We start from the raw sequence: 24,013 nt of genomic DNA, 5'->3' as shown, positions 1-24,013 counted from the left end.
AAAGCTGGGCATAAGGGAGGGATATATGACTGCACTGGTGGCCACAATGTACCTCAGTTATAGGTAAGTACAATCATATTTTCATTGTTGTGGTCACAGTGCAGATCCACATGGGTGGTGGGTGTGAAGCTCTCAACTGAATAGATTGTAATACTGCTTCTCCCACTGCTGTTTCCTTTGCAAAGTGCACATCCAAGTATAGTGAGTAGCAAATGTAGAAGAGGATGCCCATGTAGCAGCCTTACAAATAGAATCAATGAAGAGAACAGCACAGAAAGTAGCTGATGTGGCCTGGGACCTTGTAGAATGTACATGAACCTGGAGAGGACAGTCAACCTGGGGCAATTCATTAACAAAACCAAATGGTGGACACAATCCAATGAGACAAAGATTGTGCTGAGCCTATCTTGGAACTTGAATTTGTAATAAATTTACATGCTTTGTAAATTTTGTTTTATTTAGGTAGAAAAGGAGGGAGGCATTAGGGAGTGCTCTTTTTCATTCAGTGGACTAGGGGGGAAAGTGGGCAATATGATATCTTGTGCCCTGACCTGGATAGCCCAGGTGAGCCTGATCTCATCAGATCTCAGAAGTTAAGCAGGGTCAGCCTTGGTTAGTAATTGGATGGGAAATATCCAACGAAGTTGCAGAGGCATCAATGGCAAACCACCTCTGTTAGTCCCTTGTAATGAAAATCCCGCTAGGGGTTGCCATAAATCAGCTATGACTTGAGGGCAGTTTTCAACACCATGATATCTTAGGCTAAGTGGAACTGAGAGATGACGGGTAAAAATGAAAGGCGAGGATGAAGAACTAAGAGTAATTTATCTTAAGAAAAGGAGAGGGTCATGTTTGATACCTTAATACCCTCCTTGCTGACATGATGGCCATTAGGAATACTGTCTTCCATGATAGGAATTTAAGGGAACAGGTGGCTAAAGGTTCAAAAGGTCTTGACAGCTCAGTGTGTATGAAAGACAGGCTGCACCATGGGACTAACAGAGACAGAAGGAAATTTGTTTAGAAGGCTCTTCAAGAATGCCTTCGTTTCAGGCTAAACAAAGACTACCTTCCATGTATGCCCCTATGGATTACTACTACCACAGCTAGATGTCCCTTAACAGAACAATGAGACAATCCTTGTTTAGCCAGGTGAAGGAGATAATCCAAGACAAAGCTCATCTGGGCATATACTGGGTGTACCTGGTATCAAAGAATACCAAGAGAGAAATCTTTTACACTTTGCAAGCTATGATTTAATTGTAGACTGTTTCCTGGCATTCTCTATAATGTCCTTGAACTCCTTGTACAGCCTTAGAGAACAATCAACCATTCCATGAGATGTAGGGAGGAGATATTGTGATGGAAATGAGGTCCCCAGGAAAGCAGAAGCAGCAGGGGTGGGAATGCATAGAACAACGCATTGGCCAACTTCATGAAGGACAGGAACAAAGGTTGATGAAGCCAAAACAGCACTGCTGTGGTGGCCTTTGGTCTGTCTAACACCATTTGCGCAAGACTCTGAGGAGGAGCAGAAAGGGAGGGGGGAGACATAACAAAACATTCTCCTTGAGGTAATCTGAGATGCATCCCCTAGGAAGTGTACATCTCTGGCCCCCAAACCGCAGAATTGAGGGCACTTTGTAGTGGCAGCCAATACAAATTGTGGTGGCATTGTCCATCTCTATGTGAATGGATTCTCCCTTCAGGGCAAACTGAAAAGCCTGTAACACCAGGTGAACAGTCCTCAGTTCTAACAGACTGATGTGAATTTGTCTCTACCAGGAACCATACGGCACAAGCTGTCTGTTGACTACAACATACCACCCACCCCTGCAGTGACTGTGATTTCTGTGGGTAGGCGCATCTAAGTATTCCCTCCCATTAGAGATTGTTCAGCTACCACAGAGAATGTAAAATTGCTCTTGGAATGGACAATAGTACGACCTCTTTCTTTCTCTGTTAGATTTTGCCTTTAACCCTTTTCTTCTTTTACACCCTCTGGGTAGATTGCTACCACCAGGAATTATATTCCAAAATAACTTAAATTTACCCTTTTATAATGTGCCCAAGTGTCAGGCTCCTTCATGGTACTATGTGGCCCTGAGGAAAGGAATGGGATATAGGAATAACTCTGGGATAAAAAAAAATAAACTTTTTATTTTTACAAGAAGCGTATTGGTGTCATATTATTTCTTAAGCTTGAAGGTTTCAAAGAGTATTATCTGTTCTTAAAGTTTTTTCATATAAATGAATCTCAGATCTTCCCTGAGGCGGCACACACAGTTTGCCTCTCTTGCCCTGACTGAATGTTCTTTCACAAACATACACAGTTCATAGATCCAGAAAAGTTAGCCATGTTAGTCTGTAGTAGCAAAATAGTAAAGAGTCCAGTAGCACCTTTAAGACTAACCAACTTTACTGTAGCATAAGCTTTCGAGAACCACAGTTCTCTTCGTCAGATGCATACACGGTTCAGGAGTCCATACAGGTTACATTTCTCTCAGAAATTCACAGATAAACACAGCTTGCCTCTCTTGCCCTGACTCAATATTTATCTCAGACATACTTATCTCAGAAAGACTTGCTCAGGCTGCACACAGCTTACCTGTTTTCCCCAGACAATGTTTCACAAACATACACAGTTCAGGCTTCATACAGATTATCTGACTGAACTAGAACAAGAACAAGAACCCTTCCACACAGCTTGCCTGCTTTGCCCAATCTGAATCTTTTCTCTCCACTCAGTAACTGAAACAGCAGTTCACTCCGCCCACACTCTCAGTCATCAACCAATCATATCATTCACTCATCCCTCTCTTTCACCCCACTCTTCATCTGTACCACACCAAACATTTAAAGACACATACACGCACACTTAAAAACATTACAATTTTTTAATTTTGTTTTAAATTTTTATTTGAAAGCAAAGAAAAACAACAAAAACAATAAACAATGAATAAAATAAGTAAGAGATGTAACAATACACAAAACCAATGAAAACAGAATATATAACAGCCTATTATACTCCCAAACTATTTACCCTCTCCATTCCCTTGCTTATATACACTCAACATTTATAATCAAAGTTTTAAACCGTTAATTTTACAGTTGGTCTACTTTAATAATAGGTATTCTTATTTTTTTTTAAATTTTCAACTATGTAGTCAAAATGGTCTTTCCATTTTTTCTGAAATTCTAAGATGGGTCTATTATGTATATAAGAAGTTAATTTGGCTACAGATGCATATTCATACAATTTGTTCATCCACTCAGTCACATCTTGGCATTGTTGTTTAACATCTATATGTGCCCCCTTGCCCAGTTGGTGCAAAGTTTCGGACTTGGATGTCATCAATATGCAGATGACACCCAGTTGTATCTGATGATAGACAGCCAGCCCGACTCAGCCCCAGATGTCCTGGAACATGCTTTTGCAGCCGTGACTAGTTGGTTGAAGCAGAGTCGGCTGAAACTGAACCCAATTAAGACAGAGGTCCTGTACTTGAGCCATGGGGGATTAGGTTTGGGACTCTGGCTCCCGGCCCTCAATGGGACACCGTTAGTGCCAGTTCCAAGGGTTAAGAGCCTGGAGGTGATCTTGGTTGCCTCCCTGAAAATGGAGGCACAGGTCACAGTGGTTGTCAGGTCCTCTTTTTTCCATCTGCGGCAGACCAGGCAACTTGTCCCTTACCTGTCAACCCATGATTTAACTACAGTGATCCAAGCAATGGTCATCTCTAGGCTAGATTACTGTAACTCGCTCTACGAGGGGCTACCCTTGAGCCTGACCCGGAGATTACAGCTGGTACAAAATGCAGTGGTGTGTGGTATTATGAGAGTGCCAAATAAGGCGCATATAACACCATTCTTACATGACCTGCATTGGTTGATAGTGGAGTGCCGGATCAGATTCAAGGTTCTGGTATTGACCTATAAGGCCCTGTGTGGACTGGGACCAGCGTATCTATGGGACTGTCTCTCCCCATATATTCCCCAGACGACACTTCGATCAGGGGACAAACAGCTGTTGGTGGTCCCTGGCCTCAAGGAGGCCCACTTAGCCTCAACTAGAGCCAGGGCCTTTTCGGTCCTGGCTCCCACTTGGTGAAACACTCTGTCTGCTGAAATCAGGGCTCAGCAGGACCTACTATCCTTTCTCCAGGCCTGCAAGACAGAGTTGTTCCGCCAGGCATATAGCTGATGCTGGGCCCCGCCGGCCTGAAAAAAGGGGTGTGTAAAATCTTAATCCTCCTTGTGAAGGCTGTCCACCATCCTGTTTTAAATGTGTATTAATACACTGCTGTTTTAATGTAGATGATTTTTAAATTGTATTTTAATATGTTGTTATCCACCCTGAGCCCGCTCGTGGGGAGGGTGGAATAGAAATTTGAAATAAATAAATTGTCTTCCATTTTGCTGCATATACTACTCTCACTGCCATCTGCATATATTTTAAAAGTTCACTGTGTGTTTTTATAATATTTAATAACATATTTTTGGGATTCAGCTAGTGTTGTCAGGTCCCTTGAGTCCCCCAGCAGGGGACTGGGAACCTGGCACTCACCCTCCGCCGTCTTCTGTATCTCTTTTCTCACGCGTGCCGAGCATGCACGCACGCTCCCAGTGTGCATGATGATGTCACTCCTGGGAAGTGATGTCATCATGCGGGTCAAAGGGCAGCCTGGCATGCACTCCCACGCTCGCCAAAGGGCTGAATCACCCTTTTTGATTGGTTCTGATTCTGTGGCATATGGCAGTATAATTTTGTATATTTTTCCCAAGAGATGTTTGGACTCTTCACTAATTAGCTGTTCAAATATTTTTTTCTTCTTTGAGTTTGGATACCAATTGATAATATATCAGCCATGAGATATTTTGTCCTTGTGATTGAATTTTTTGCCATATTTTTATTTTTCCTTGCTTATCAATCATATAGTCATAATTCACATGTCAACATGTCCATCAAAGAGCGAATGCAATGTGTCTGAACTTAATGCTTTACTGGTTTATTCCCTGTGCTCTTGAGAAAGCTGAGGCACATTTGTGCTCATGCGAAACAGTCTTGCAAGCTAGCTGGTTGTCGAGCCGACGGGATGTTTATCTTTTCTGCGGCTTGGAGAGAACTGGAAGACAACTGCAATCACTACCCTCTATGAGAGACTTGCACACAGTTGCTAAGTGAAAGCAGTTGAGAATTGTAGCTTATATGACCTGTCTTTTATCACTTGGAGCCAACAGTTTGAGTTTGTGTTGTGGTTTGTATATTCTCAGTCCAGATGAATGACTATGTATAATGGATGTGATGGATTCAATAATGATGATGATGTAATCAATTTATTTATCACATTTCTTAATTGTGTACTGTTGTTTATTATTATTTTGAATTGAGATAAGATTGGCTGTATTGCTGACATAGAGAGCCTGTGTTTTTTCTTCTGTATCTTGTTTGCTCTCTCTTTAAGAGCCTCTGTTCTAGCCAGCCTATCATATATAGTTCAATAAATAATATGTTAGACCAATTACAAAATCCCCTCAATAAATATACACATAAGAACAACCATAGTCTTTGTTACATAAAATTCTTCGGGACCAACCGGTAAGTATATGTCCTTGAATAGTATGGCTGTCCATGTCACTATTCCTTTAATAAATTATGGGTGCAGAGAAAGTCAATGCGAAGGTAAGTAAGTAAATAAGAGTACACCATCCAAAAAGATTCACCAGTTCTTTTTTTTTTTCAATTTTGACAAGTACTTGGCTTCTGAAAAAGTAGACATATATCCAGATTAGAATCCAGGATATGAATATACCAAAAGCCCAACAGGTTTGCCAGCGTGTTTGTAATCCTGTTTCGATCCACACTTCATCAGTGGCAGAAAATACATTTCAGCAATGGTCCATGTTCTGAAATCACATTCTATACCCACACCCAGTTGGCCAAATAGATGATGGTCATAGAGCACTAATGGTGTGAACTGTTATATTTAAAGAGATATTGATTGGCAGAGCAGTCAATAATGACAACCTGCACTTTTTATGACAAACTCATTACAGGTGAATACAAGATGATTGGCTTAAGAATTTTTTTGCTTCTTTAACATGCCTGCAAATTTATAACAGCCACTAGCAAATACTGGGATGTAGATTGTATTATATTCTTATTACATATGTTTATCAGCACCAATTTCAGTTGCTAAGCATCTTCCCTCTTGACATTAGCCAAAACAATAAATCATGAAGTAGAGTAACAAGAAATCTAGTAATGAGAGCTAAACCACATGAAACGAATTACATGAGGATGCTCACGTGAAGGGAGACAGACACAATGTTAGCCAAGAAATGTAGTTTGAATTTCACTTCTCTCTACAGAGCAGTCTAGATTGCTCTTCAGATGATTTGTTAATTTCCAATTTGCTTAAAGGCTCTGTCAATTATTAAGAAACCCTCTGAGGAACTATCTTTGCTAGCATATCCCTTGAGTATCCTCATGTAATTCATCTACTGTGGTTTACCTTTGACATGAAGTCCAAATTGAGGTTATTTGCATTGCTATGTAGGAGGAGTCTGAATCATTACAATATGTGGGCACACTGCCCCAAGCCTTTATAGTTGTACCTCAGATTGTTAACAGACAGTAAAAACTACAGAAGTGAACAGAAAAGATGGCAAGTAATATAAATAAAGGCTGAAATCCTAAATAGAGATGGGCACAAACCTGAATACGAACCAAAAAAACCAACGAACCAGGCTGGTTCATAGTTCATGAACCAGTGGTTTGTGGAAGCTCGTTTCTATGAACTTCCACGAATTGGTCTACAGGTTCGTTTGGTTCATATTAAAAGGCAGTTTAAGTGGCTCCCCCGGGAAATGGCCATTTAAACTTTTCCTGCTGCTTGCAAGTGGCAGGTCCCTTTAAACACCCAAATCCCACAAACCCCAGCCCCAGGCCTCTACCTCCCCAGCCCCACACTTACCTTGTCCTCTCCGTGGCCGCAGCCTCCTCCCCCTCCTCTCGCGAGGGGCGGGAAGGCTGTTTTCGGCCTCCTCCGCCACTGCACGGGCCCACACAACAGTGGAGACCAAAAATGGCCGTGGCGGCCATTTGAGGGGCAGGAAGGCCATTTTCGGCCTCCTTCACTGGTATATAGGGTTTGTGGAGTTTGGGCCATTTAAAGGGCCCAGCCGCTTCCAGGCAGCAGGTCCCTTTAAACGATCAGCTGGCAGGTGGTGGGGGGATTCCCCCCACCTGCCAGCTGATAGTTTAAAGGGACCTGTCGCTTGCAAGTGGCAGGAAAGGGCCCTTTAAACAATTAAATGCCCCTTGCCCTGTTGCTAAGCAGCTGGAAAGGGGCATTGAAACCCCACAAACCATGAACCACGAACTGGTTTGGGAACTTACCCCAGTTCGTGGGAGTTCCTGGTTCCTGGAAACCCACGAACCACATGGTTTGTTTTTTTTGTGGTTCGTGCCCATGTCTAATCCTAAATATGCAGCAGGTAGACTAGTTCAACTTAAACAGAGCTCTTTTATGAGTCAACATTTAGTACTTGTCTGAAAACGCAATATTAATTCAACCTATTGTTCTAAACCAATCCCCATGTCAAATCTGGGATGCATGCAGCTCACTGGACATGGGGAAAAAAATCAAGCAGCATGTAAAAGCAGTAGTGCAATTCAAAGACCATATTCTTATAGAAGGGGAAGCTTAACTGCACATCCAGTTAGTCTCACAGTTAGTCACCAGAGTATTGCTTAGTTCAATTGGCATGAAGAAAACATTCCTATGGTGCTAGCTTAAAGATAATTGGCATATCCCCAGCCCTCTAAGGACAGCTTTGCAAGGAAATAGTTGGGAAAAAATTAGTATGGTTCAATCTTGCTGTAAAGCAGAATGCTACATCCAGCAACATTCAATTCTACTACACAACTCAAATAATAGCATGCTGTATACAAGAGAGCATCATAGAAAGGTGTTTGCTTTACAAACACCTTGCTGAGAATCAAGTGAGCTGTACCTTCTTCTATATGGAAGGAAACAGCCCCAGTCCTTTAATTTTCCACCTGCAATTCCAGCCTCTTAAGAGCAATAGATAGTAAATTAATCACCTGTTGCTTTACATTCTGAAAAAGAATAGTTTTAGATAGGAAGCCATGTTGGTCTGCAGTAGAAAGAATGATTTGAGTCCAGTCCGGTGGCACTTTAGAGACCAACAAGATTTTCAGGGTTCAAGCTTCTGAGAGTCAGAGCTCCCTTCTTCATACTCGTGTTCGAAGAAAGGAGCTTTGATTCTCAAAAGATTGCACCCTGAAAATCTTGTTAGTCTCTAAGAAGTCACTGGACTCAATCCCTACATTCCTACAGATCCTACATTCTAAATGTGGAATATACACAGTTTTAATACAGCAAAAGTGCTTCAGGCCTCTTGTCTGAAAAACTATGCACTCATATGCTGTTGAACACTAAATAAATGTTTTTATTTCACTACATTCATAGTTCCTATTACTTTATATGTTAATAATTTAGTATAAATCCATTTATAGTGATTGGGATGAGTTAAGGATGCATTCATGCAGTAATTACAACATGTAAAAAGAGACTTTAGCAGGTATCATTAGCGGTCTGAACATTTAACAAGAGAAGGGGACTGAAATTCCATAAAAAATTTAAAAGGAGTTCTTGAAATGTTTCACCATGAGATTTAAACTGCCATCTTGGGGATTGCCTTGTAACTCCCAATATGCATTGAGGAGAAAAGACAGGAAGAAGAGGAGGTAATGGCAAACTTTAATGGATGCTGAGTGCTGGCATGTTTCTTTGGGATGGGAGTCTTGGTGGCCACAGGTTCCCTCACAACTCAAACACTGCCAGTACTCAGTTGCCCTTAACATCCATGGAAGGAGGGAGAAGAAACTTAAAGGCAATGGGCATTGAGCACTGATGTTGTTTGGTGGCAGTTTATGCCAGGGGTGCTGAGAGAGAGGCAAAGAGTGGACAAATTTCCAGGGGCTCATGTGTATAAACTACTCTAAATTCCCATTTTCATTTTTAAAATGTAAATCTCTAGTCCTTTCCGTTGTGGAGATATGCCTTTCCTATTATATCTCAACAATGGAAAGAGCTGGAAAGTTTTAAACAGTGAAACAGGAAATTCAGAAAACACAATACACATATTTGTTATAACATTATAGTGATATGATATTTACTAGCAATTTTTTTAAAAAATAAAGCCCCCTGTGGAAGGGAAAAGTAAGCAGCCACTGCAAGGACAATCTCAGGGAAAATCTAGTGGGCTCTTCTAACATGCCTTCTCTCCATGGAGGAAATGACTGATGCTTCAGTATACTTTCTAGGTATCTTTATTCTGTTTGCTTATTTTTTTGCTCTGTATCCTATTGCAATAAGTCATAAGTTAAATAAAATCTATTATTTAATACTCCTGTCCCTTTCCTAATAAACAATTATTATTCTATTCAAGGTATCAGGAAGCCAAATGATTTGTTTTGTTATGATTTTTTGTTTCCATGGGTGGGGGGAGGTGGAATCCTTGTCCAAGGGCCCAATGCTGGCCTAGGCTGGCAGCCATTGCAGAAATATAGAAATAGGACAGCAGTGGTAGCCAGGACAAGGAACTGGGGGGCACTTCCTTTTCCTTCCACAGCCACTAAGCCCGCTAGAGAGAGAAGGTAGTAAGCAGCGCTAGCCAGGAGGAATCAAAGGTCCTGAACTGCTACTTTTTCCCTTTCTTCCTCACACCCACACTCACCCAAAGTGAGTAAGAATGGTGCTATTTCCCCTGTCCATGCTTCTCCATCTGCTCCCTCAGTCCCTGCCAAGGAAAGGTGGTGGGCAAGCGGGACAACCATGAGAAGGTGGTAATGGTAGCTTCCCTACCTCCTCCTCAGTGAGCTCTTCACAGGTCCCCACTTGTGTTTTTATAATATAGTCTTAAAATGTAGAATTCTGTTTTATGACTAGGTGGCAGGATAGAATTCTACTTTATTCATATTTAGTTTAGAAATCTTCCTTAGCTGCTGTTTACACAGCAAGACATTGGTGTCTTCTACTTTTCAGTTTTCATCAAAAAGTATTAAATTAATATGAATATAAGTTTGTGTGCATACATGCGCACGCACTTGTGCACACATACAAAAAGACAGAAAACATTCACAAGGCTGACTACTGGTATGCAAGAACAGGTGAATCGTTTTAAGAGAATAGTACATTCTGTTTCACTACAACAAAGAACCCTGCAGGCAATATACTGTTGGAAGTGTATGTCCTTCTCATTTGCTTTCAGGGACACACAAATCAAATAGCATAATCTAAAGGTATACTTACATTGCAAGTTTGTTTAAGTATTTTTCAAAGAGTGTTTTGAGAAAAATCTAACAATTAAATCTAAAACTAGAATTTCATATCATACCACAACAGGGTTTAAGGGGACAAAAAACCCCTTGACACACTGATAGAGATGTCCATGTTTATTAGTCACACTAGTCAAGGAATGCATCATTTTAAAAGGAATTCTAAATTCTTTTATATAATTTCCTCATAAATTATATGCTATTTTCTATTACAAGAGAAAGAAACAAAGAAATTACAAAACCAGCTTAGAAACAATTTAAATTTAAAATTATAATTTCCCATTAGCTTTTTCAGCTTTAATTCTTTAATGCACTAACAGCATCTCTTTCTTAACCCAAAGCTAAATTTATGAAATACACTTACAATAATGGGCACTTCTCTATACAATTCTCATGCATGGCCATTTCCAAAATGTCAGGGTATGTATGCCTTTTTTCCTCCCTAGAAGTCATTTTTCCTTTCACCCATTTATTTCAGGCGCTAGTTCTGGAAAGTTCCATGCTAATTAAGCATTATCTAGTTCCCATGGAAAAACAGCAAGAAGTGGTAACACTGTCAACCTTTCCCTCTACTTTCCCAGCAAGTCAAAAGAAACCAGTTCATTGCAGATGTGAAACTGACAAATGAGATTTGTCCCTTTCAACTCTGTAGAATGAAGAGGAAGAAGGTTATTTAATATCTGTGAAACATAATTAGTTTTCATTTTTTTCTGTGTATTAAACGGGGGGGGGGGGAGGGGGGTTGGCCAGGTTTGCAATTCAACTCTGTTATATATGTACCATACCGTTTGTTCTCTAATGCTGTAATCCAGTTTTATTCAGTGTTCGTAGTATGTTCTCTATTGTTCTTATTGCATTGTTTTAAATGATGCAATCTGCCTGGACAAAAGGTGGACTACAAATAACTAAATGTGTTATAACTTTATGAGAAAATGAAAAGGTTATGAAGCATTATAGTTTTTAGTAACAGTAAATAGAAAATTTGGTCATTAAAATATGAAACCCTGAAGACAGAAAAATGAGCTTGGCTCTAAAGCCAAAGAAAATTTGTCAAGGCCCAAATTATACTATCACCTCCATTCCTTTAGTACAGAAAGACTTATGTGCATTTTAAAAATTCTGGTTTGTAAGCAAAATGTTCTAGACAAAAATGTATGCATAAGAGGAATCCCAAATACTGCCAAAATTGTGAAATGTGTTAAGCAGCACCCCACTGTCTTCCCCCCTCCAGTTACAGCCCATTAAACCCCCTAAAATTCTATGACACACAAAGTAGAGGGTCTGCATTGGGAGGGTGAACCAGTATAAATTACCCTTCTCTTCTCCTCCAACAGAAATGCTATTCTGCCAGTATGTCTCTTATGCCAAAAAAAAGATTGTTATTCAAAGATGCTGTTTTTACAGTGATCATTGGCCTCTTCAGGCACATTGCTCCATTTTCCTTTCTTCTACCACCTCTCATGTCCTATCCTACTAGTCAATTGCCTTTAGTGGTTTAAACAGACACAAAGGGACACATGCTCTTAGAAAGGTTGTAAGATGATTCTGAAGCTAAATATTTGCCAGTTTACTTAGCCTATATTTTTACCAATCTAATTTCCCCTCAAGTCTCAATTCTTCATACAATAAGCATTATTACTATTGCTGTATATGTCCATTAATTTCAATTAGACCTTTGCCAATGGATAGACCAATGCTGAACAGATGTTGTTATGGATCATTCTACATCTGCCCAGTTTGAAGCTTTCACGTCATGCTGTGGTACAAATTGCATGTTAAACTCAATTTGCACAAATACTGAGTCATCATCAGCAGGAAACATCTCCAATTGCCTTACCACTGGAAGGGGCAGCCAATTAAGGGACCTGAGAAACAGTTCCAGTAATTTTTAAGGTATTCGGTAAGTAAACAGCAGAACCTGCCTCAGCTCATTCCTGCCTCACAGTGACCATAACAGGTCACAGGACATGGCAACAACCATCCTTGAAGTACATGATAAGATCTGGCTGTCTGCAAACCTAAACACTGTTCCCTCACCAGCCATCTTTTCTTTTTCTCTCTTTCTCCATCACTCCAGTTGTTTCTGTGATACTGGAAACCTATCTATCCCACCCCCACTTTCATGTCCAACAGTCTATATCACTACAGGCCACATGCTCCATAGGGAAAAGCAAAAAGCATCTTTCAGTTATTTCAAAATCAAAAAGAGTCCAGTAGCACCTTTAAGACTAACCAATTTTATTGTAGCATAAGCTTTCGAGAATCACAGTTCTCTTCGTCAGATGCATGGAGAGCAGAAAGAAACTGGTCAAATATAGAGGAGGAGAGGGGAGGGGAGGAGGAATGTAAACAACTCCTTTGATATGGAGATGCAAACAGCTCCTTTTGATGTGGGGATCAGTTTGCTTGTGTAAAGGTTCAAAGGAGTTTGCCGTGTTAGTCTGTAGTAGCAAAATCAAAAAGAGTCCAGCAGCACCACCAAGACCATACAATTCCACTGCAGCACAAGCCTTCGATAACCACAGCCCTCCCCGCCAGATGCATCTGACAAAGAGAACTGTGGTCCTCGAAAGCCCACATCAGGTGCCACTGGACTCTCCCTGACCCCACCTATGTAAATGAAATCAGTTACCTGTGATAATAAGATAACCATTCATAGTCCCTATTCAGTCCCAGCTTGACAGAGTCAAATTTACATATGAATTCCAATTCAGCAGCTTCCCATTGGATTTTGTTTTTGAAAGGTTTCTGTTGAACTACAGCGACTTTTAAGTCTTTGATGGAATGTCCTGGTAGATTGAAGTATTCTCCCACTGGTTTCTGGACGTTGCCATTTCTAATGTCAGATTTGTGTCCATTTATTCTTTTGCGTAGAGGTTGGCTGGTTTGTCCAATGTACAGAGCAGAAGGACATTGTTGGCACATGAGGGCATATATCAGATTGGAGGATGAGCAGCTGTAAGAGCCAGGCTCTGGGCCAAGCTATTATTTATTACTGGTATCTTTCCTGCTGCCTGCTCAGGTAAGGTTTCTGGGAGTGGTGTGGTAGGGATCTACCCCTTCAGGTTCCAGGGCTGCTGCCAGGCTCTGGGGCCAAGCTATTATTTATTATTGGTATATTTCCTGCTGCCTGCTCAGGTAGGGTTTCTGGGAGTAGTGCAGTAGGGATCTTGATGGCTGGAGGACAGTCTGCTGGCCCCCACGAACAACGAACATGTTTGTGAACAAGACATGTTCATCAATGTTCATGGATGGCAACGAACAACGAACACCATGTTCGGGTTTTTTTTTCTGTTCGTGCCCATGTCTAGTCATAAGTTCACCCTTAAACACAAGTGAATGGGACAAAGTAAGCTTGATGCAGCTCTCATGCTATGTCTATCTATGAACATAATAGTTTACCCATCCTTGCTAGTTTTCAGACAGGAAACATTCTCCTTTGGATACATACAAACTTAATTCTGCTGGTTTTCATTGAACAAGATTTTAAGCTCTTTCAGTTACAGAACAATATACCTCAATAAGAATATGAAGTGAGAATTCTCTGATGCTTCCAACAAGAACGGTGCAACTGTTTCTTTACCAGATTATCACCAAATGATATGACTCAGACTACTACTATAAAAGATAAAAAGCCTGGTTCAGAAACTAATTTTCAGAAATTCAAACACATTAACAGGGCAATCCTAAGCAGAGTTATACCTTCTGGCTCATTGACTCCAATGGACTTTAAAGTGTAACTCTGCTTATTGCCTGTAAAATGTATTCTTCTGTGTGATTCATATGGAAACTTTTAGTAAATTATATAAGTGCATTAAGATACTAAAACTTATGTACTAAGCATTTAAGATTCTTATTTAATAGTAACATTTAAAAACAGCTAGAACTTAAAAATTTTTAATGCAGCTTTAATGTCAAAAGATGCAACTCAGACTAATTTTACATTTTTAACATGTAAAATATGATAAAATAACATCAGCAGCATCTCAGCTTGTATGGACTTTTAATTTGTGGATTTTTATGCAATTGCTTCAATAACATCCAGGAGAATTTAAGTTAAAGTTTAGCCTAAGAGCCAGCACAAATACTGCTGGTGGGGTGGTGGAAAGTGTCATCAAAACTCAGGAGACCTTGCTGAAGTTTTTAAGGCAAGAGACTAATAGAGATGGTATGACATTGCCTGCTTCTATACAGAGACCCTGGTCATCTTTGGAGGCCTCCCATCAAATTAGTAACCAAGGCCAACCCTAGCTTCAGTCTGACAAAACAGAGCTTGCCTGGGCTATCCACATCTACTGAACTGTATTTTACCCTATTACAATTATACCATTCATACATCTATAGAACTTGAGATTTTGTGGTCTTTGCACTATGATTAAACACTAAATGATAATTTAAAGGTCACAGATAGGACTTACCATAGCTTATATTAAGTACAATTAAAATAGTGAGACAGTCTTTAAGAGCGATGTTTTTATATACTTAAACTCAATATACATTTCTCAGAGAATCTACGAGGACATATTTATAATGCTTATGCATTGTTAACACCAAAGCTCAACCCCAGCATTTTATTGTATCTCAGTTTTGTTAACTACCAAACAGAAAGCCGTGTTATAAATGCCAAATTACCAAAGGATGTTCTGGGTCTCCAAAGCAGTACTGTGAACCCCAAGGGATCAATAGCTGAAGGGAGCATGCTTTTCCTCTCAGTCCAGCCCCGCTTCTACTATAGTTTAAGCTGTGCAATTCTGTAGTAATTCTGCATAAAATAGCACTGTCCATGACTTAAATCTAACTCAAACCAATCTTCCTGCCTTTTCTGTCTCCACTCTCTTTTCATGTCTTCTCTTAGGGCACAACTGTAAGTTTCTCCCCTCAGCTAGTTTGGGGCTTCAAACTGCAGGAGTTGTGCAGATTAAAAAATCTTTTAAAAGAATCATAGAACTAAATACAATGTGTAGTTCAATGCTTAAATTTACAGTCTAAGGATTTAATATAAATTGTTTTAAATGACACGCAGTTATTACAGGCACTATAGAAAGAATAAGCATTAGAACAGCCATGCAAGAAGCCCAGCAGTTCTCTATAGTTAGAGAATCAAGTACATTATCCACTCAGGCCCGAGGTGGGGGTAAAGGCAAGGTCAAGCAGAGAAATGGAGAATGAAGAGCATCTTCAGGCCCAAGTCTCAGTGCTCAAAGCCCCTGAAGAAATGTCCAAGACTCACATTCCATTCTGGAATTCCCTTCCATTCAGTACTGGGATATACACACCAGCAATTCTATGAACACTAACAAGAACTCTGCATTGATTGTCCCTCCCACTAGTTCTCTGAATAGTGCAGAAGAAAACCTCCACAATGACTGCTGTGAAGACCAGAGTATTAGGTTACAACAGCAGAATTAATTGCAAAATTCCAGTTTTGCTTCATGGAACTCAAGCACACCTCTATACTCTTCCCCTTCTATGGTAGTAGGCAGCTAATGAGTCCCTCAGTAACAATGGATAGAGAAAACACAATCACTGCTCTGTCAGGTACAGATTTTGTACCAAGACATCCAAGCTAAGTTCTTTCTCTTCTTGGCCCTCACAGTCCAGTGATGGACTATTAAACAACAATTTTAAAAAATTCTTTTACTCAATCTTCAAAAATGTCTTTTACTCTTCCCATTAGTATTGTGCAATATGAGATGACTGTTAAACTTAGCATAAGTCCTTTACTACTAAGCTTTAAATGAGGGTACTAGTATCTTTTCATAACATGTAGTTCAAGATCCAGAGAGGCTTATGCACACAAAGGGACTTGTTCAATTTTTCCTTTTGGTAGCAACACCTCAGTACATGCCACACTATAGGTTCCCTGACAGGGAACTGCCTTTCACATCTAAAATGTGTGATGCATATACAAGTGGTGTTTTGTATGATCCCAGATCATATAGATTCCAGAACTGGTCAATAGCTATATTATAGAAGATAAAAAACATTGGAGGTTTATGGCACTACTAAACATTTAAGAATATTCACAACTTTGACAATTCTGCAAGCTTTTAGAACTTTGATAAGTATACCTCAAGCCCAAATGAGGTATGAGCAATTATCCTAAGATTACTGCTTATTAGTTCACTTATCCTCTTCAGTGCACAAAAATAATAGGGATTAGGTTGCCTTCACCTTTTGAGAAGTTCATGCTCAGTTTCAACCAGACGCTTGCAGTCATCGTAATTAATTATAATAGGAAGACATACTAATTGGATTAAGTAATACATGTAACCATTTCCTTTCCTGTTGGAAGCAGATGTTCACTGTGCATTTCTTAAAGCAAACTAAGGTACTAATTAAGAGCACTAGAGGTTGAAAGATTTCTCAGCTTCCTTCTATGTTCAAAATTATTAAAGCACAACATGGACTAGTACCTGCTACTTAGCTAGGGGAAAAAAGTATAAATTGGAAGTCCAGGAGCAAACCTCAAATGGTATTGTGGAGAACTATTTTGAGATCAACTGCCAACATAGTGAGTTTTTCATTAATGGCAGATATAAGCAAATTCTTACAATACTGATAATTAACTATTCTTTTTTTTAAAAAAAATGTATCCATACCCCCTGGCATCTGTATCATGAATATCCTTAAGTGGGATGGATCTTGTCTAACAGGAACAGGATTAAGAATATTTTCCAATCCATTGACAAAATCCAAGTCTATCGATCAGCATGTATTATACTTCTAAGAGATTCTGAATCAGTTTCTTCTGTTGGTAACTATTTTGGGGAACCTAAGAATAAGTAATAAACATAGAACTATAAGAAATGCAAGTACACTGCTAATTGGGAAACTATGAATTTTTTAGATTTGTGTTTTATACCATAAAACTGTATCTCCCCCTCCCCGCCCACAAGGTTGCTACATACATGATTATTCTTCTGGAAATCTATTAAGATTTCACTTTAAGCAACAAACTGACTCAAATTTATGTTGCATTTTTAAAACTCTTTCAAAAAGGTGACTCAGAAAAACACCCCAGCTGCAGTACGTGCTTGAAATACATTCCATTGCTTCAGAATAATTCTGATTTTCTTCTCTAGGCAGTTCTGCACAGTTAGTTCTGAGCTCAAGTCATACAAGCACCAATACTCAAGAGAGATTCTGAGCTCAAGTCACACAAGCACCAACACTCTAGAGGGATTCATTTGTCTTCTACATTCCAAGAGTTTCCTGAAAGTATAAGTCCTCAGCAGGACATATTCTACAGTTGCTAAAATTTGTTTTGATACAACCAAGTACTACTCTTGATTCTGCTTTACTTTAAACAAAGAAGGTTATTGCTGACCATTCTTTTTCAGTTGTTATCCAAAACAAATACAGAAAGTTCATTCCAACAGGGACCACATTTGAAACTACGTATGTTCAGACAATACTACTACCGCACTAGAATTTTTTGTGAAGATTTCAACACTAATTTGAAAAACCAAATCTGTAAAATGCATGTTTTGAAACCTGTGATACATTTTAATTATAGTATAGATCAACTTCTAGATTGTTCTATCTATAACACAGATCTGCAACTTTTCACATAAAAGCTGTTTTAACTGTAATAGACTAATATCTACAGAGGAAAATGAAGTTAGCTCAACCTGTGAGGCATAAAGTCCCAGTTCCACAATAGCTTTATTGGGAATTTTGGGCAGTTGGATTCAAGCCTTCCTCAACTAGAGTTCACAGTATGAATCTCTGCACTTTTCTCTTCCCAATGCAGCCCCCCATCTAGATAGTCTCTGCTAATACAGAAAGGGATATCAACAAATTTCACCTTCATGATTCCCTGTGTGCCACATCTCATATTGCTCCAAAGGGTCTACAGTGAGAAAAGCAAGGCATCAACAATTTCTTCCATGATAAATTTATGGATGGTAGGCCCAATCAATGGCTATTAGCCCTGATGACTAAATGGAGCCTTCATGGTCAAAGACAGCAACCCTCTGAATAACAACAGTGGGAGGGGAGGCTTTGGCCTCCACCCCTTGATTGTAGATGTTATGGAAGCATCTGGGTGGTTATTATGAGAAACAGGATCCTGGAAGAGATGGACCGTTAGTCAGATCTAGTATAGCTGCTCTTATAGTCTTAATTTGTTGCATTTGCAGAGAAGCTGGTTCAGTTCAATGCTTTTCAGCACCATCTCCCACATTACTAAATGGGAATGACAACAACCTGCCTTATAGGCTCTCTGCAAGAGCAAATAAAAACTTTTAGCCCACCCCTATGAACTTTTACTTGGAAGAAAGTTCCATTTGATCAAGTAAAATGTATTTCCAAGAAGGTGTGCAGCTCAAGGAAGTTTAAAATGCTACAAAATAAGTCAGGCGCACTAACTGCACATGCTACAGTGACCCATCAGGCTTCACAACTGATGCAGATATAATCATTCCACCAGTACAGAAAATTATCCCAAACCTTCCTTGTGTTCAATTATATTAAATGTACATTATGTTAGGAAAAACACTGGGGGCTAACACTGGAAATGTTTATGCAAGCTTGCTGTGAGTGAGAAATAGGCTAAATTTACAGCCGATATGGAAGACAACTGCCTTATTCGCAAAGGAATGCATATTCCAATATTAATTTCCATCAAAATCTAGTAGATATAGACACCCCACATAAGCCACTGTGATGGAATAGGCTTTTAAATGAAAGTTTTACTAAGTGCAGCACCCATAGAGTGGAAGAGAAACGGTTAAAATACTGCCTGAAGGGAGAATGATTGACAGGCTGCTTCCCCCTCTCTGTGATTGGCCAGGTAACAATTGGTGCTGACAGAATGGTTGGAGGAGTTGAAGTTTGGAGTCACTTCGGGATTTCGGATGTTTAAATGCTTCAGGAATCTTTACAGAGCACATGGAAGCTCAAAGCAGCACTTTTCTTGCCGTTTGCAAATGGCAAGAAAAGTGCTGCTTTCAAGCTTCCTGCCCTGCTGCCTTTTTTACCTGATGGAAGGAGAAAGAGGGGTTCCCTCCTCCCCCTCCCATATGGTGAAAAAAGCGGTGGGGCAGGAATAATAGTAATAATAATAATATTTGATTTACATACCACCCTTCAGAATGACTTAACACCCACTCAGAGCGGTTTACAAAGTATGCTATTATTATCCGCACAACAACAAACACCCTGTGAGGTGGGTGGGGCTGAGAGAGCTCCTAGAAGCTGTGACTGACCCAAGGTCACCCAGCTGACTTCAAGTGGAGGAGTGGGGAATCAAATTTGGTTCTCCAGATCAGAGTCCTGCGCTCTTAACCACTATACCAAACTGGCTCTTTAAAGCCAGTTTAAAGCAACGCTGACAGAATGGTTGGAGAAGTGTTGCTTTCAAACTTCCCACCCCGCCGCTTTTTTTCAGCTGGTCCCTCCTCCCCCTCCCACCAGCTGAAAAAAGCTGCAGGCATTTGAAAGCAGCAACACTCTTCTTGTGCAGCAAGTTAAGTGTTGCTGCTTTCAAATGCCCACTGCTCACTGATGAGAGGGAGAGGAGAGGAGTCCTCCCTCCCTCTCCATTGGCTGAAAAAATGTGCGGGGCAAGAAGTTTGAAACTTTTCTTGCTATTTGCAAATGTAAACATCTAGAAAAGTGCCACGGCTGCTGCTGCTTTGCCCAAAGCAATACAAATCACTTTGGAATCTTTGCTTTGGGATTCCCAAATCGGCTCAGCAATGCTGGGGCAGATTTGGGAATCCTGAATCTTTCCAAATTGGGCCCGATTCGGGTTAAAAACCCGAATTGGAAACCAAAGCGCACGCCCTCTGTGTGAGGAGAAAGGAAATGATTACCGTAACGGGGACAGCTTTAGGTTTAAAGAAGACTTTCGTTAAAGTACTTAAGTGTGAAAGCCAGCACTGATTTACACAGACAATTTAGAACTAGGAGTGTGTTGTTAGCAGAGGAAGTGGGTAGTGAAAGGAGACTCCTCTTCTGCTATGTAATCAGGATTATGTCTTTTGGAGTTTTTTTGGTTCTGAGGAAGACTCTAGATCTGGTGTAAAGGGAAAAAAGTGATGTATTGAAGTCAGAACACCTAAGCTGTAAAGAGAAATCTATGAAGGAATCTTGTTAAAGTAACCTAAGCCTGAAACTACCAACCTCTCTTTAAAGATATGTAACTACTGAAACTAAGTTTTAAGATTATTGTGCCAAATGCTTGTGAAGCATCCTGTTCTACAATCAAATTTACCTCAGCTTTACTTTCCCTGTCTACCTACCAACCATGCCTGTTTAATAAACCTGCTGTTTCCTTTTGAACTTTACTCAACTTCTAGTGCCATTTCATTTAAAGAAGACATGGGCTCTTCCTTCTCCCCTACCAAATATTTAGGCTAGGATATTAGCCCAAAATACATATGTTTTACAGTGTGGGACAAAAGGAACTTAAAACTATACAAAGCGACACACTACCAGTGTCTCCTCAGCCACAGCAAGCAATCTTGACAGTTTTGAAGGGAAAATCTGCCTATCAGTGGAGGAGTGAGTGAGGCCTATGTCATAGCTACCCACTGCTAAGGGCTGAAAGTAACTGAAATCTCTTACCATTACAGTCTCTCTTAGGAGGCTAGACACAGGAAATATTAATTTGGTCACTTTTTTACTAGTATTCTGTGCTGGCCTGTATCACTTTCTACTCTATAACATACTTGACCATGCGTAACTGTTTTTTAAAGTTAGAACACAATCCCATATCTACATATATTAGCTTGTTTCCTATCTACACTTTCCATGAGCACAAAGGAAAAAATTTCCCCAGTTTTCCCCTCCCATGCTCTGAAATGCAGATACAGAGGAATGCGAGCCTTTCAGGAATAACTTGGGGGGGGGTCCACCCCCAACCCATGGAAATTCTAGGCAAGATCCAATCCAATTCTAAGGCAAGGGAATATATATGCAGCCCTTTCATGAACATCCTAGAACACCTGGAAGTAAAGGACAGCAGACTGTACACATTCTTGGCACTAACAAGACACCTGGCACCTTGTTTAGTCTGATAACTAATTCATAAAGTCATGTTTCCAAACACACTAACTTCTGCCCTTTTAAAGGCAGAGCATTTCCTCCATTTCTCTTGAATGGAGCTTCATGGCTAAAGGGGAAAACCAAACATCAAAAAAATTATCTGAAGGGGGACAAACAAGACTGAATAAGAAACAGGTAGGACCTGGGCAGAACTTGGATGTTCAAAAGTAGATTTTAACTGAAGGGATATTATTGAGGAAAGGTATTATTTGGGGTTCAGACCTCAAGTCCGCTTTGTACTCAGTTTGGGATTATGGGAAGTCATTTATTTCAAAAGAAATAAAGTCATTTATTTCAAAAGAAAGAATTATGACCCTAAATGCATCCCCTCCCAAATGCAACCCCTTCGTGTTATACAAAAAAGTTACTGGACATAACTGTAACTGTAAGACAACCTCGTCTTTTTTATGGTTTGCATTTCAGTGAATACAGTAACGGATACTGCATTCCAGCAACAAGGGTAGTATGATATTTGGAGCTCAGATCCCTCTTCTGTCATACTCTGTTTCTAGTCACGAGAAGGGCCCTATGGAATCCATCAAGTGCAGCATCTTGTTTTATGCAATAGACACAATTACCCTGGAGGGCCAGCTAATGGGACATAGGCCAGAAAAATAATTAGCATCTTCCTAGTGTAGCATTCTGTAGCCAGCAGACTACTTTCTGGGAACTTACAAAAAGGTTGTGAGGGCTACAGACTTCTTCAGATCATATACTTAGAGGAATATTGCCCCTGAACAGGAAAGCTTAATTTCATGGCTGGTAGAAAGGGCTTCAATGATGCAGAAGAGATCTAAGCAGAGTGCGCCAAGGAAAATGCAATGCAAGTGACTTGGCAGGGTGAAGGGTCTCAAACCATTCCCACTTGGGGGAGTACCACCTGCTACTGCCTTCTACTAGCTTTGAACATACCTTGAATAATTTTATGAGTCATATTACCTTTCTTCTCTCTGTGCAAAAGAGAGGCACTCTTCTGCATTATTTTATTCAAAAGATGAGTCATAAAAATCTTAATCTATAAGGCAGCTCATAATAAAATCAAAGCCACAGTAAATAATAAAATAGAAAGCCAAGATAAAAACAAAGGTACCAAAAAGAAAACCCACCAGCAACATAATTATTCTGCTTCATGTTCACATACTTAACCTCAAAACCCCTCTGAAAAAGCTCGGGCTCCTTAAAAGCGTCAGAGGACAATTAAGCCAGGTCTCCCCAAGAAAGAGAAGCTACCATTTCAGAGCCTGCCATGAAAAGGCCATCCAAGACGCTTCGGACAGGAAGGGCCTCAAGGCTCTTAAGAACGCCAAAACTCTGGAGCAACATTTGGAATTGGATCTTAGAGCAGCTGAACCGGCTGAGGCTTCACAAAAACCAGCCCCCGCCCCGCTAAGCCCCTACAGAAGGTAGCCGCGCTCCGTTAAAGCGACGGATCGTCCCCCTCGAGCGTTGCGGACAGGAACACCGGCGGTCAGACTTCCCCACGTTGCCGGCAACTAGGGACGGGCCCCGAGCGGTCGGCCCGCCTGCGCTCGCCTCCCCTCACCTGTCCTGAAGATCAGTTGCTTGTCGCTGGGGTCTCCGAACTCGGACAGCATGGACTTGAACATGACGCCGCAGGAGTTCTGGATGCCGAAGACGGCCCCGTTACACCACATGGACGCTAGCATGACCAGCCAACCCCAGCCGCCCTCTGGAGGGACGAATCCCGCCGCCTGCGGGCTCGGCGACGGTGGCTCTTTTTCCTTCCCCGCGTCCTCAGGGGGCTTCACCGCCGCCTCTGTCGTGGCCAGGAGGGACTCTCCGGCTCCCGAAGCAGCGGACACCTCCGGAGGGCGCCAGTCCCCGTTCCCCATGCCTCCCGCCACCTCTTCGTAAGTAGGGAGGGAGGAGTCATCCCCCGGCCCCAGCTCCTCGCTGACAGGAGACATGCTGGTGGGTTCCACGCCTGAGCTAACCGCTTGCTTCTCCTTCGACACCCTTAGCACCGCCAATGCAGCCCCACCATTTCCCCAGAAAACAGCGTCGGGGCCCGGCTTTCTCGCCCGCCAGCCCGCCGACTTTATGACTGCGGAAAAGCGGCTGGCAAGCTGGCCCACCCCCCTGAGGCTAGTGAATCCGCGTCCGTCTTCGCCAGGCTATTTTAAAAGGGCACCGCTCAGAGGTGTGGTCGTTAGGAAGACACGCTGTCGGCCCCGCCTCCTTCGCTCCCCCGCCCCCCATAGAGGCTCCTCATTGGCTAGCAGGCGGCGAAGCTCCGGACCCTTTCCCTGGTCTGGATAAGAGGAGGGAGGATGCGAGGGGGAGAAGCGCCGCGTGCCGGCGATTAAGGGCTCTGACTGGCGCGGGCGGCAGGCGCTGGAGTCGCGCGCCCGAGAGGCAAATCGTGTGGGTGAGCGCGCTCCGCGAGTCAGCCTTTAACTGCTACCTGAGGAGAGAAGCTAGGGATGACTCCCGCCTTCCTCCACACACAAGGGGAGAGAGACGACCTTCCCCCCCCCCCCATTTCCTGCTCTGCGGTCTCAAATTCGGGACCCCCAGCGGCTGCAAACAGCGGGCGGGACAGGGGAGTGTGTTACGCCTCTGATATCA

At 41.4% G+C, this 24,013-nt stretch overlaps 1 protein-coding gene across 1 annotated transcript in view; it reads right to left on the bottom strand.

Moving 5' to 3' along the window:
* The window catches only part of SLC16A10 (solute carrier family 16 member 10), a 67,051-nt gene extending 43,498 nt beyond the window's left edge, over positions 1-23,553 (bottom strand). The window contains exon 1 of the mRNA XM_054997294.1: positions 22,968-23,553. Coding sequence (XP_054853269.1) covers positions 22,968-23,352 — 385 coding nt within the window. The 5' untranslated portion in view covers positions 23,353-23,553. The remainder of the gene's footprint in view (positions 1-22,967) is intronic.
* Between the last annotated feature and the right edge of the window lie 460 nt (positions 23,554-24,013).

Source organism: Eublepharis macularius, chromosome 1 (genome assembly GCF_028583425.1).
Source record: "Eublepharis macularius isolate TG4126 chromosome 1, MPM_Emac_v1.0, whole genome shotgun sequence".
NCBI classification, from domain to species: domain Eukaryota; kingdom Metazoa; phylum Chordata; class Lepidosauria; order Squamata; family Eublepharidae; genus Eublepharis; species Eublepharis macularius.
This window is presented reverse-complemented; position numbering and strand designations above follow the sequence as displayed.